The 12,189-nt window shown below is 58.4% G+C and overlaps 1 protein-coding gene across 1 annotated transcript in view; it reads right to left on the reverse strand.

The window, feature by feature from the left end:
- Positions 1 to 10,910, reverse strand: part of GRK1 (G protein-coupled receptor kinase 1) — a 13,022-nt gene extending 2,112 nt beyond the window's left edge. The window contains exons 1-5 of the mRNA XM_021695966.1: positions 10,151 to 10,910; positions 8,302 to 8,429; positions 5,936 to 6,093; positions 5,325 to 5,408; positions 2,133 to 2,257 (exon numbers count right to left, since the gene is read on the reverse strand). Coding sequence (XP_021551641.1) covers positions 2,133 to 2,257; positions 5,325 to 5,408; positions 5,936 to 6,093; positions 8,302 to 8,429; positions 10,151 to 10,849 — 1,194 coding nt within the window. The 5' untranslated portion in view covers positions 10,850 to 10,910. The remainder of the gene's footprint in view (positions 1 to 2,132; positions 2,258 to 5,324; positions 5,409 to 5,935; positions 6,094 to 8,301; positions 8,430 to 10,150) is intronic.
- Between the last annotated feature and the right edge of the window lie 1,279 nt (positions 10,911 to 12,189).

Genomic DNA, 12,189 nt, shown 5'->3' on the forward strand with positions numbered 1-12,189 from the left:
GAAGGTGAGGGATGGAGGTGAGGGATGGCGGTGAGGGGTGGAGGTGACGGCAGAGGTGGTGAGGGGCGGAGGTGAGGGGCGGAGGTGAGGGGCGGAGGTGAGGGGCAGAGGTGAGGGATGGAGGTGAGGGGCGGAGGTGAGGGGTGGAGGTGAGGGGCGGAGGTGACGGCGGAGGTGACGGCAGAGGTGAGGGGCAGAGGTGGTGAGGGGCGGAGGTGGCGCGGGCCCTGAGTGTGTGTCCCCTTGCCCCCCAGCACAGGAGCATGTAAAGGGCTCAGGATCTGCAGTCCAAGGAGCGAAGTCCTGACGGTGCTGGTCAAGGGTGGGGTGTGGGGCCCGGGGAGCTCTGGTCGGGGCCTGGGCGCATTGACGGAACCACCCCTTACCCCCTGGAGAGAACAGGAAACGTGACAAAGAGCCGACTTTATAGACCGAGCGGGCACAGGTCTCCTGATGGGTACTAACGGCCAGTCTGTGGTGCCTGATTGCGTCCGCTTTACGGAGTATAACCTACATACCACAGAAGCCCGTTCCCAGTCACGGGGGTGAAGGGCCTGGACAGTCAGCAAGGAGCCCCACGAGGACCCCAGATGCACCCTGTGCCCTTTGCAGCCCATCTCCACCGCGGCTCGGGGAACACTGGCTGTCTGCTCTCACCACACGTTAGATTTGCCTATCCTAAAATTGCACAGCAACGGGCCCACCCACGGTTCCTCTCCGGGCCTGACACTCGCCCTCCCGCGGGCCGTGAGACAAGGAGCCACGGTGGGCCACCATGTGCTTCTTGCCTGAGCCCATCAGGCTCATTCACACACAGAAAACCGGGGTTCTGGTCAGGCCGTGGTCAGTGCGCGCTCTGCGCTGGGGCCTCTCCCGCGGCCCGAGGCCAGGCCCCTACGCACGGTCCCACACCACGTTGCCTCATCTTGTTCTTCCGAGAGGTTGGAAGTCAGGAGAGAGAGCGGGTGAGTAGAGTCAGGGCGGACGTGCAGAGACACGGCAAGCTACGTGTAGGCCGTGTGAGGCCCTCTGCTCTCGGAAGACCGGGCACGTGGTTTGTTCTCACAGCTGTCCCAGGACCAGAGTGGGCCTGCGGATGGACACACTAGGAGGCCCCGCAGAAGAAAGTGAAGGGCGTGACCTCCGGTGTGTCTAAAGACTACTGTTTGCACGGCCCCGCGATGCCCCCTCGGCCCTGGTTCCCTCACGCGCGGCCGACCACCGTGCCTCGGAGCCGCCTGCACCTGAGCGGCGAGAAGAGGCTGGCTTTGCTCCGTTTAATCTGAACAGCAGATGAGGCCCCCAGATGCCGTCTATGGGCACACCTCTTCATTGTGCTTCGAGAAAACTGCGTCTTTCACAAATGGAAGGTTTGCGGCAACCCTGCCTCGAGCGAGTCTGTCCTGTGCTCACTTCATGTCTCTGTCACATTCTGGAGATTCTCACAGTATTTCAAACGTGTTCATTATTACTACAATTGTTACGGTGATCTGCGGCCAGTGATCACAACTCACTGAAAACCCTGAGGACGGTTGGCTATCAAGTGTTTGTTAATCAAGGTACATGGACGATTTTTTAGACACACGGCCACTGCGCACTCAGGAGACTCCAGCTTGCTGTAAACGTAACTGTTATGTGCACCAGGAAACCAAGAAGTTCATTTGACTCGCTTGACCGTGGCATCTGCCTTATTATGGTGGTCTGAGCTGGACCCGAGAGGTCTCCAAGGTGAGCCTGTATTTGTGGCCCTGGGGGCTGTAGCAGGAGCACCCCCCACTAGACTCTGGGGCAGAAGGTGCGGAGGAGGGCATGGGGCCCCGGGGTCAGGGCACAGCGATGCGATGCCCACTGCCCCCTATTCAGAAAGGCTGACGGGCCAGACGGAGGGCTCGCTGGTCTGCAGTAGAAGCACGAACCGGGGGAGGGACTGGCTTGGTTTGGGGAGGTCCAGGCATGGCTGGTCCTGAAATGCATCTTACTATGGGAGGCTCCATGAGATGAGGACACCGTGTCCCCCCTCCTGCCCAGAAGGATTTACCACGAGAAGCCTCGTGCTCTAGGCCTGAACAGCGGCCACCACATGGAGGGTGGTCACAGGGCAGCTGCCGGACACATGCTGAGTGACCTCCTACCTTCTCTCCTCGGGCACGGAAGGGTCCTCTGGCTGCGATCATCTCATACAGCGTGACGCCCAGGGCGAAGTAGTCCACAGAGAAGTCGTACTCCTCGCCCCGCAACAGCTCGGGGGCCATGAAACCTGCCGGGCAAGAACCGCGCACAGACTCAGTCAGACGCAGGGCCTGGTGGGGAGCACGTGCCCTGCCCGGGCAGGCGCGTGACAGACAGCACCACACGCACGGCTGTGGGCTCCTCGCCCTGTCCCTTCTGTGGTGGGGCTGCCCTGTGCACCACGCAGTGGGGAGCAGCATCCCGGCCACACCGATACTTGGCACCCCCCAGTTGTCGCACCCAAAAATGCTTCCAGACATTGCTGAGCGTCTCTTTCGGGCAAAACTGCCCCTGGCTAAGCAGCACTCTGCCTCACGTAAGCGGGGAAGGTCCATCTCCCCGGGGGCACGCCACGGCAGACGGGCACAACGGTGACCCGTGGCGTCATGGGCGTGTGTGGTCAAGCACTACTGGCCCCTTCCTGAAAGGGCACAGAAGGACCCGTTTACGCCCACACACCCCAAAGAGCAGTCCAGATGCCCACCACTGCCAGATCTGTGCCACATTCGGGCGGGGAGCCCTGCACCCCTGAAAGCACGTTCTGGGCCTCCACTCCCTAACTGCCACTGTTTGGGAGCCAGCCACACGCGGGAAGGGTGGACGGGCCAGTCGCTGGGGCCCACGGTCCAGCGCCCTGGGACCAGGGGTAGGTGTCACGGGCTGGGCACGGGTGGCCTCCGTGCCTGACGGCTCCAGACATTCCGAGGAAGGAACGCTAATGTGTCTGCTGATTTCTGGTCCCTCCTGGCCCTGATACACCATGCTCACAGCCAGTCTCCAAGAGGGGATGTGCTCAGCAACAGCGGTCAAGCTGATGTGACCACAGACTCACTTCTCCCCGTAGAGGTTGCCCGTGTGAAATTCCATAGACCCTCCTGCCTGGCATCCCTTCACCCCTTTGTAGGTCCCACTTTCCAGGAACGGCACTATTGTTCAGATGGCTCAGGTGCTGTAAGAAAGACATATTTAACAGCCTACCACTTCTAGATTAAAACAGGGTCTGGGAGAAAGGCTCAGCAGGCTGCAGGGAGGGGATCCATTTCTGCAGCAAACACCCCAGTGGCGCCTCTGGTCTGCTCTCCAACTCAATCTGTGTAACACATCGTTTTGTATCCCGAGGACCTACATGACACCTGGGACAAAGTAAGCACCAGTAAACGTTTGTCACCTGAACGAGCAGGTGAGTGACTGAGTGCATGAGTGAGTGAGGGAATGAGTAAGTGAATGAGTGAACGAGTGAATGAGTGAGTGAGCCAGTGAGTGAGTGAGCAGGTGAGTGGGTGAGCAGATGAGTGAGTGAGTGAGTGAGTGGGTGATCAGGTGAGTGAGTGAATGAGTGAGCAGGTGAGTGAGTGAGTGATCCGGTGAGTGGGTGAGTGAGTGAATGAGTGAGTGAGCAGGTGAGTGGGTGAGTGAATGAGTGAGTGAGCAGGTGAGTGGGTGAGTGAGTGAGCATGTGCGTGAGGGGGTGAATGAGTGAGTGAGCAGGTGAGTGAGCAGGTGAATGAGTGAGTGAGCAGGTGAGTGGGTGAGTGAGTGAATGAGTGAGTGAGCAGGTGAGTGAGCAGGTGAGTGAATGAGTGAGTGAGCAGGTGAGTGAGCGGGTGAATGAGTGAGTGAACACTCCTCAGTCTAGTTATTAATTCCTCCTCACGTGGCCCCAGCCCCATGTCCGGGCTGGAAACCCTGTGGGTTCAGAGGGCACACTCACAGCCCCTCTGTGCCTGATCGTGGCTCACTGACTGTGTGCAGGGGCTTGGCTCCAGGGGCTCCAGCAGGCAGGGTGCAGAGAGGCCAGGGAGAGGGACACAGTACGCTGCACCCCAACCTATATCCTAACGTTCCCATCTGCTGCGTCTCTTTGCAGGTCACACCCTGCACCTGACCCCAAATGCTCAAAAGATGCGTCCTCTGCTTCCTCTGCTCAGAGAAAGGCAGTGGCCACAGCAAAACCTGGGGGGCCCTCTGGCGGCCGACAGGGCCCTCACACTCAGAGTCGGACTACTTGGAATCCAGCCTGTGGTGCCTTATTCTCTGGGGCTTTCTCCTAATGATTTGAATCACCCTAAAATGTGTGAGGACTGTTTCCACTCACATGGTCGCACTCAGAGCAGGAACTTCATAGATTCTGGACAAGGATCTGGAAAACTCAGATAGGAAGGACCTTCCCTAAATGAAGCCACAGATGAGGACAGAGCCGCAGGGACAAACCCAAAAAGGGCCCAGAGCACAGGACAGGAGGATCCGGGGACACAAAACAAGGTCCAAGTGGCCCCAAATCCCAGCGGCAGCAGTTTCTCCTCAAAGCCAAGTCAACCCAGGGAAGGATTTGCTGAGAATCCCTGGACCTTCCAGAACATGGAGGGGCAGGGGACTGACCCCCAGGTGCCCGCAGACCAGAGGCAGCATTGCGGCACTGAGCTCCCCCTGCAGTCCGGGCTGCCTGCTGTGTCCACCCCAACTCTGGAGGGTCCCCTCTGTTGTCTGCAGGGCTCCCCCCCCCCCCCCCTGGGGGGGGGGGGGGGGGGGGGGGGGCAGCAGAACATGTTGTGCACGCACACACACATGCACACACACAGACACACGTGTGCATGCACCCACACACGCACACATACTGGACACGGGCAGCCCCCCCTCCTGCAGGGCCACCCCCACCTGCCTCACAGCCCACCCTGGACTCCCCTGAACAGCGAAGGCCCTGGCCACATGCCGGTGGGGGCCGGGTAGCCCTCACAGCTCCCAGTCTGCCCACCTTGGGGGCGGTGTTAGTACAGTTGAGGGTACAGCTGGTGATCCACTGCAGATCCCCGGGGTTCCAACCAACAGGGCTGGACACTCCGGACAAACACACTCTGCTGATGTCCAGGAAGCCACCGAAGGCAGAAGCTCCCATCACAGAGGCAGTGGCACTCCAGAACCAAAATGTGGGAGGGGTCACCCCTGCCAATGGGTGTCAGCTGCTAGGCACATCCACTGGCCACACCCAGTGGTTCCACTACTTGCTATGAGGGATGGGGACCCCCAAGGACCCCTACGGCCTCGCTCCCTGCCCCCTGCAAAAGAGGCTGCCCCCACCCTTGATCTCAGGTGCTAACCTGGGGTGCCCGCATAGCCCTTGGTCTTGGTCTGCCCGTCCTTCAGCTCCACAGCCAGCCCAAGGTCAGAAATTCGGATATTGCCTGAAAACAAACATGGGCTGAGGTCACACGCGGCCCCACAGAACAAAGGCACCTGGTGTTCCCTGAGCCTGCAGGAGCCAAAGGCAGCCTCTGCACACACACACACACATGTGCCCACGAACACGCACGTGCAACACACGCCCACCCCAGGGCCCTGAGGCCTCTGCCCTCCCAGCCAGACTGCAGAGGGACAGAGGGGCCCCAGCAGCCCCCACCACTGTGAATGGAGGCACAATCCACCCAAAAACGTTTCAAGAATGCCCCACATTTGCATGACTTAGTGACAAAGGGAGGGTGTCCAAGGGACATAAAGAAAACCTAGATCTCTGCTACCTTCTGAAGAGAATCCCTCAAAAGGCAGAAAGAGGAACCAGCCTATCCTCCCACTGAAGATCCCCCGGGCCACGGAGGAGAGCCTGGCCAGGGGAGTCTGGGCAGGAGGAAGCCAGGAGGGGAGGCTGGGAGGAGGAGAAATGCGGAGGGGGGGAGACTGGGTGAGGGGAACCTGAGAGGGGAGGCCACCTCACCGTCGTCGTCCAGAAGTACGTTCTCAGGCTTGAGGTCTCGGTAGACAATACCCCTCTGATGCAGGTGCTCCAGGCCGCTGACGATCTGGGCCGTGTAGAAGACAGCGCGGGGCTCCTGGAAGCCAGGGTTCTGCTCATTCACGTTGTAGATGTGGTACCTGGGGCCAGACCACACAGAGGCCATGCTTCTCTGGCACAGTGAGCAGGGTGCCCACGGGTCCATGGGAAGTAAAATCTCAGGGAACAGTGAGGGCCTCAGGACCCCATGCTGTATTAGCGGAGAGTCTGGTCATTGTGGGGCCTCGGCATCAGCTGGAAGGCCTGCAGCAGTGCCAAGAGCCCCTGGCAGCTGGTGTATGTGCCCTCACAGACCCTCCACCACAACCGTTAGGAGAGGAGCAGGAGGGAAGAGCACACTGCTCTCCCCACCTCCCTGACCCTTGCCTGCACCGGCTAGGAAATGGACCCTGAAGCCATTTCACCATCGCCAGCCAAAGGAGGCAGGGCAGAGGGCGATGAAGGAAGCCCGGGCAGGCGGCCCGAGTCACCTCAACCACAAGCAGTCAATACGGTGTCCGGGTAAGCATATTGGCTCCGAGCACACGGACTCCTGGGTGGGCCCGCCGTGGTTTCCTTCCAGCTTCCCTCCTCCCCTGGGACTGTGCTTTCTCATCTTTTCCACTTACATTCTACAGAAAAGTAACACCTAATGAATAAAAGAAACCGACTATTTATACCAGAGACCAGGCGGCAAGAGGTAGGCCAAGAAAACAGGAGAGAAAACCTCCAATCAGCCATGATGACAAGATAAATGGCTTTTGTGTTACGTTTTTATTATAGTACAGTGTGGTGCAGTATACGCAGTACAGTGTAATATGAGGAGTGTAGGGTAAGATACTACGGAAGAGCAGGGTAATGGAGTAAGTGTGACAGAGGGTGCCAAACGCAAGCACGGCGTACCACAGTGTCCAGAGGACAAAGCAGTGCAGTACGGGGCAGTCTGGTAAGACACGGCACCATATGGGACAGGAATACAGAATGGTACGCTTGTCAGTCCAGTGTGGAATAAAGGACAGCGTACCACAGTGTAGCATAGCACGCAGAGTGTGGTAGAGAACAGTGTAGCGTGACGTAGCAGAGCGCAGGACGGTGTGACGGGGTACAGTGCAGTAAAAGCACAGTAGGGAACGGTACAGCATCGTATAGAGCAGTACAGCGTGGTATAGCATTATACCGTGTGGTGTCGTGTCGTCTCATCTCACGTGATGTATTATGGTGTAGCATTGTACAGTATGGTACATAATACTGTGTACTGTGGTATGGTGTACACAATCTGGTACAGGGTAATGCAGTGTAGTACGGTAAAGGGTAGGTCTACGTAGTAATATATACCATAATATACCTTAGCATACTGCAGCACGGTGTAGTATAGGACAGTGCAGAGTACAATATGCTGTATAGTGTAGCATAGTGTAGTATGGTGCAGTACAGGACAGTGTCATGATCATCTTTGCTCCCTTTAAGTCATGTTGTGTGCACTTCCTAGTCTCTTCTCTCCTCTTCCATGTAGCCTCAGAATTCCCACCTGGAAAACGGGGCCAACAAACACCTGACAGAGCTTCAGTGGGGATGAATCCAGCAGGAAGAACGCAGGCAGAGGGCTTGCACATAACACCAACAGCAGGGGCCCCGTTTGTGTGACATACGACACTCTTTCAGGTTTCGTACACATATTAATGTACTCTTCACTACGCCCCAAGAACACCAGGATTATTCTTTATCCCCGTTTTACAGACCAGCACACAGAGGCGAGAGCGGTCTGACCACCCGGGTTTCCCCACTGAGAGTCAGTGGTCTGACGTCCCCCAGGAGCCCAGGGCTGGGCCCTCAAACCTCCCCAGGGACCGGATCCACTGACCAAAGCCATGGTTCCCAAAGCTGGCCACGTCGTGTTTCCAGCTCTGCCATCATCCCCAAGAGCAGGTCATAATGCAATGCCCCCAACTGGGCCCCCACCCACCCTTCATTCATCTGCCCACCCAACTAGCCCTCACCCCTGGCGTCTCGTGCTCCTGGCACCTCCATCCCCGTGCAGCCACACAACCCCAGGTCCCCAGGGACTGGAGGTCCCCCAGCAACTAGAGAGCCATGGGCCAACCTCCCATGGCCCCGCATTTCATGCAAGACTAAGGACACACCACCTCGAGTGTCAGCAACCCGGGCACAGAGGAGCATGTTGATGGGGGCCCAGGGCTTCCCCCTGGTGTTACCATGTTCTCTGCACATGTGGGCAGCCCCCTGGGCCCCCGAGACCCCTCACCAAGCTCGACTGCTCAAACCCTCCTAGCCCCAGCTCCCCCATTTACCTTATGTCGCCTCCATTCATGATAGTCATCACCAGACAGAGGTCAGTTTTGGTTTCAAATGCATAGGCCAGAGAGACTATAAACCTGCTGTGTACCTTTGCTAGAATCTTCTTCTCTACCATAGCACCCTGAAAAGCAAGATGTCAAATCATTACCCAGGTTTAAGCAGGAAAGTGATGTCGCCGAAAAGAGCAAGTACCAGAAAATACCAGAAAATAGCAACAGAGTTGCAAAGGTACTTGACACAGCTTGCATAAATCAACTGCAAAGAACTTACAGACATGTCTCACTTGTCCCATCCCCAGAGACCAAAGCAATCATGCAAACGTGTGCGTGTACCAAGGACTCCAGGCTTCCTGGAGCCTCCAGCAAGGAGGCAGGAGTCGGACCAGCCTTCACAACACCGGGTGAGGGTCCAGCACATCCCTTGCTCAGAGCTGACCCTCTTTCCAGCCGTTCCTTACACCCGACCAGCTCGCCAACTGCCACCCCAGACCCGATCCTCCCTCCAGGCCCCTGGACAGCGGACAGCCAGGGACCAGCATCTGCTCATTTTCTGTCCATTTAACACGTTTTTTAGAGTTGTGTTTGGGAAGGGACGGTACAATTCCTTTGTGAAGGAGGAATTCTTGGTGTTCCGGAAGGCCCCTCTGCATCCACACTGCGGGGCAGATTTCGGGTCTTCCTGAGTAATAAGTTCAGTGAGGACCCTGAACTCGGGACAGAAGACACCGTGGGTTAAGACGACACGTGGACCGCTGTGAAGGACACTGCTTGCCCCTGCAGCCCCAAGGGGACAGCACTATTGAGAAACCCCGGGGTGGACACCCTTGGTGGCTGCTATTTACCCCAAAAGCTGCATTTGCGCTGTGTGGCAGGACAGGATGAGAGAGGAACTCCTATGACACAGCAGCTTTTGCTGTCCTGCCTCAAGGGAGTCTGACCCCTGTTGGGGACAGCAGACCCCATGCAGCAACGTGCTCTGCCTTGGTCCCCCTGGCCCGGGAAGACAAGGCGGATGCTGCCAGGCCTGGCTGGACTCCCAGGGTGCCCTCCATCACAGCACAAGCCAGTGCGTGGAGAACTCCAGAAGGCCGGGGTAAAGAACCAACAGTCCCCCTAACACCTGCTCCCCGATTTCACGGTAGTAGTAAAAACACAAGCAGGCTGGCAGGAGGGGACCCTGGCATGGCTCAGTCGGTTGAGCATCCGAGTCTTGGTTTCGGCTCAGCTCATGCTCAGGGTCGTGGGATTGAGCCCCGCGTCAGGCTCTGTGCTCAGTGCGGAGTCTGCTTAAGACTCTCTGCCCCTCCTCCCCTGCTCGCATGCGCTCTCTCCAAAATAAATCTTTAGGGACGCCTGGGGGCTCAGTTGTTGAAGTGTCTGCCTTCGGCTCAGGTCATGATCTCAGGGTCCTGGGATCGAGTCCTGCACTGGGCTCCCTGCTTGGCAGGGAGATTGCTTCTCCCTCTCCCACTCCCCTACTTGTGCGCTCTCCCTCTCTTTCTCTCTCAAATAAAATCTTTAAAAACAAATAAATCTCTAAAAAAAAGAAGAAATCTGGTGGGATGTGCAGTACCACCCACACCAACAAACACAGAGGCCGCCTCCGAGGAGGGGCAAACCCCGTGTGTGTGCAGAGCCAGGCCGGGGGCAGGGGGGCGCGCAGAGCTGTGGACTGCCCCCTCCATGCCCCGCGGGCCAGATCGTCAGCTCAGGACGAGAAGGCTGCCCAATGGGAGGGGTCCGGTGTCCCCAGGGCCAAGGAGCCAGCCCATGAAGGGCACCGTGTGGGGCTGGACATGGCCCACGATGGCCCTCCCACCATCGTGAATGGCTGGCTGCCCACCTGGTACCCCTTCCTTTTCTTGAGTCTCTTCTTGTTGAGCTTCTTGCACGCATACAGCTTGCCGGTGGCCTTCATCTGGCAGGCGGACACCTCCCCGAAGCCACCTTTCCCTAGGACCCTGAAGTCTAGGAACCAGTCCTCGCCCGTCGGCTGGGCCTCCAGCCACTTCCACTGCAGGAACCTCTGGAAGTACAGACTGCCCAGGTACTCCTGGAAGGGTGCCTGGCTCAGGTGCGCGAGGGTGGCCTGAAGCAGGGGCTGGAAGAGCCCATCCCCTCTCGCCACAGGCCCCTCCCGGGCCTTCTCCACTATCCCCTCGTCCAGGAAGCTGCAGAAGAGCTTGGCCTGGGGGTCCAGGTACTCGGCCAGGATGGCCTGTGCTTTCTGTGGCCGGAGGTCATCATCTGCCGTGTCATAGTCCTCGATGTCCTTCCAGAGCTCCAGAGCCGGCATGTGCCTCTCGTCAGCCCCCAGGAACTGCTGGAACAGCCGCTTGCCGATGGGCTGCTCTGAGCACACACTCGGGAACGCCAGGTCCAGGCTCTCCCGGAGGCCCTCACACTTGGACAGTGGGGGCAACTTGAGCTTGGCCAGGTACTTCCTGTCCCGAGAAGATGGGCCACTGCTCCCGTCGAAGCTGCCCCGGGCGGCAATGAAGGCCGAGTTGGCCACCACCGTCTCCAGGGAACCGAAATCCATCTTGGTGCTGGCCTCCCGCTGCGTCAAGCACGAGAGGCCTGACCTGCCACCCCAGGCCCGTGCCCCCTGCCCTCCCCAGACAGCAGGCGTCCCGGTAGGTGCGAGGGTGACTGGAGGCCACGCCGGGAGCCCAGGGAAACCAGCTGACACAGCTCTGGCCAAATCCCAGCCCAGGGTCACAGAGCAGGTGCCAAAAAAAGACAATCCCCTAAGCTGCTTCCAGGAGGATTAGACAGCCCCTCCTCCCTGCCGCTTCCTCCTCAGGGCCCACCGGGAAGGACAAACTCCAGACCCTGAAGCATCTCCCTGAAGCTGCCCCGTCAGGCCCCAGCCCCGGCAGACAGGACACCTGCTTGTTCCCTTGCAGGAGCGGGAGGCCAAACAGAAGGCAGAGGGGCCCAGGAGAAACCCCAACTTAATAAAGATCGCTGGGGGCTTTCCCACTATATTTCATTTTTGTCTTAAAAAAATTCCAAGTGGGAGGAAAAACAGCTGATAACAGGAATTCAGAGAGAAAAAACCGCATAGTGAACAGCTTCCTGGGGTGTCCGAGGGTGAAACCACCGGCTGGGGCCTAGTTAGTATGTGGGGACCTGGCCTGACACTGACAGTAGCCTGCCCTCAGGTCAGCTGCCCGCACTGGGGACCTAAGGTAACCCCAGCACCTGCCGAGGGATCAGCTCCACATCAGCTCCCTCCCCTCTCCTGGGCTGTGCCAGCAAAGCATAAATGCCTAGAGAAGCTTCAGGTTAAGTTAGGACTGAAGCAGGAGACCCCCAGCTACACCCAGGGCTGAGGCCCCAAGCACAGAGAAACAGGAGTGAGAGGGGAGTGAAGAGGCCTGGGACACACCTGGGGCACACACCTGGGGAGACACACCTGGGGGAACCACCTGGGGGACACATCTGGGGCACACCCCTAGGGCACACACCTGGGGAGACACATCTGGGGCACACCCTGGGGGGACCCCCCCCCCCGGGGCACACACCCGGGGGACATCTGGGGATGCCAGGACCAACAGAAATGTCAGATTCACACAGACATGGTCTTGTCTGTCTAGTACACAGCAGGTACTCAGTAAATGTGTGGGGAAGAAAAGGAAGTGATGGAGGTTGGTTATAGTTTAAAGAGGGGAGGAAGTGAGAGGTCACAGAAACAAGAATGCAGGAGCCAGAAGAGGCGGGGAAGACCAGCCCACCCCATGTTCCTCCTGGGAGAAGAGGGTGTCTGGGAGGCAGGGAGGTTCTGCAGTGGGTGTGGGCAGAAGGCAGGGGAGGCCAAGGGAGAACTTGCTGTCTGAGCAGCCACAGCCTTCTCAAGCCCTTCCTGCCTACCCGTCA

The sequence above is a fragment of the Neomonachus schauinslandi genome, chromosome 3, assembly GCF_002201575.2.
Source record: "Neomonachus schauinslandi chromosome 3, ASM220157v2, whole genome shotgun sequence".
In the NCBI taxonomy this organism is placed as follows: Eukaryota; Metazoa; Chordata; class Mammalia; order Carnivora; family Phocidae; genus Neomonachus; species Neomonachus schauinslandi.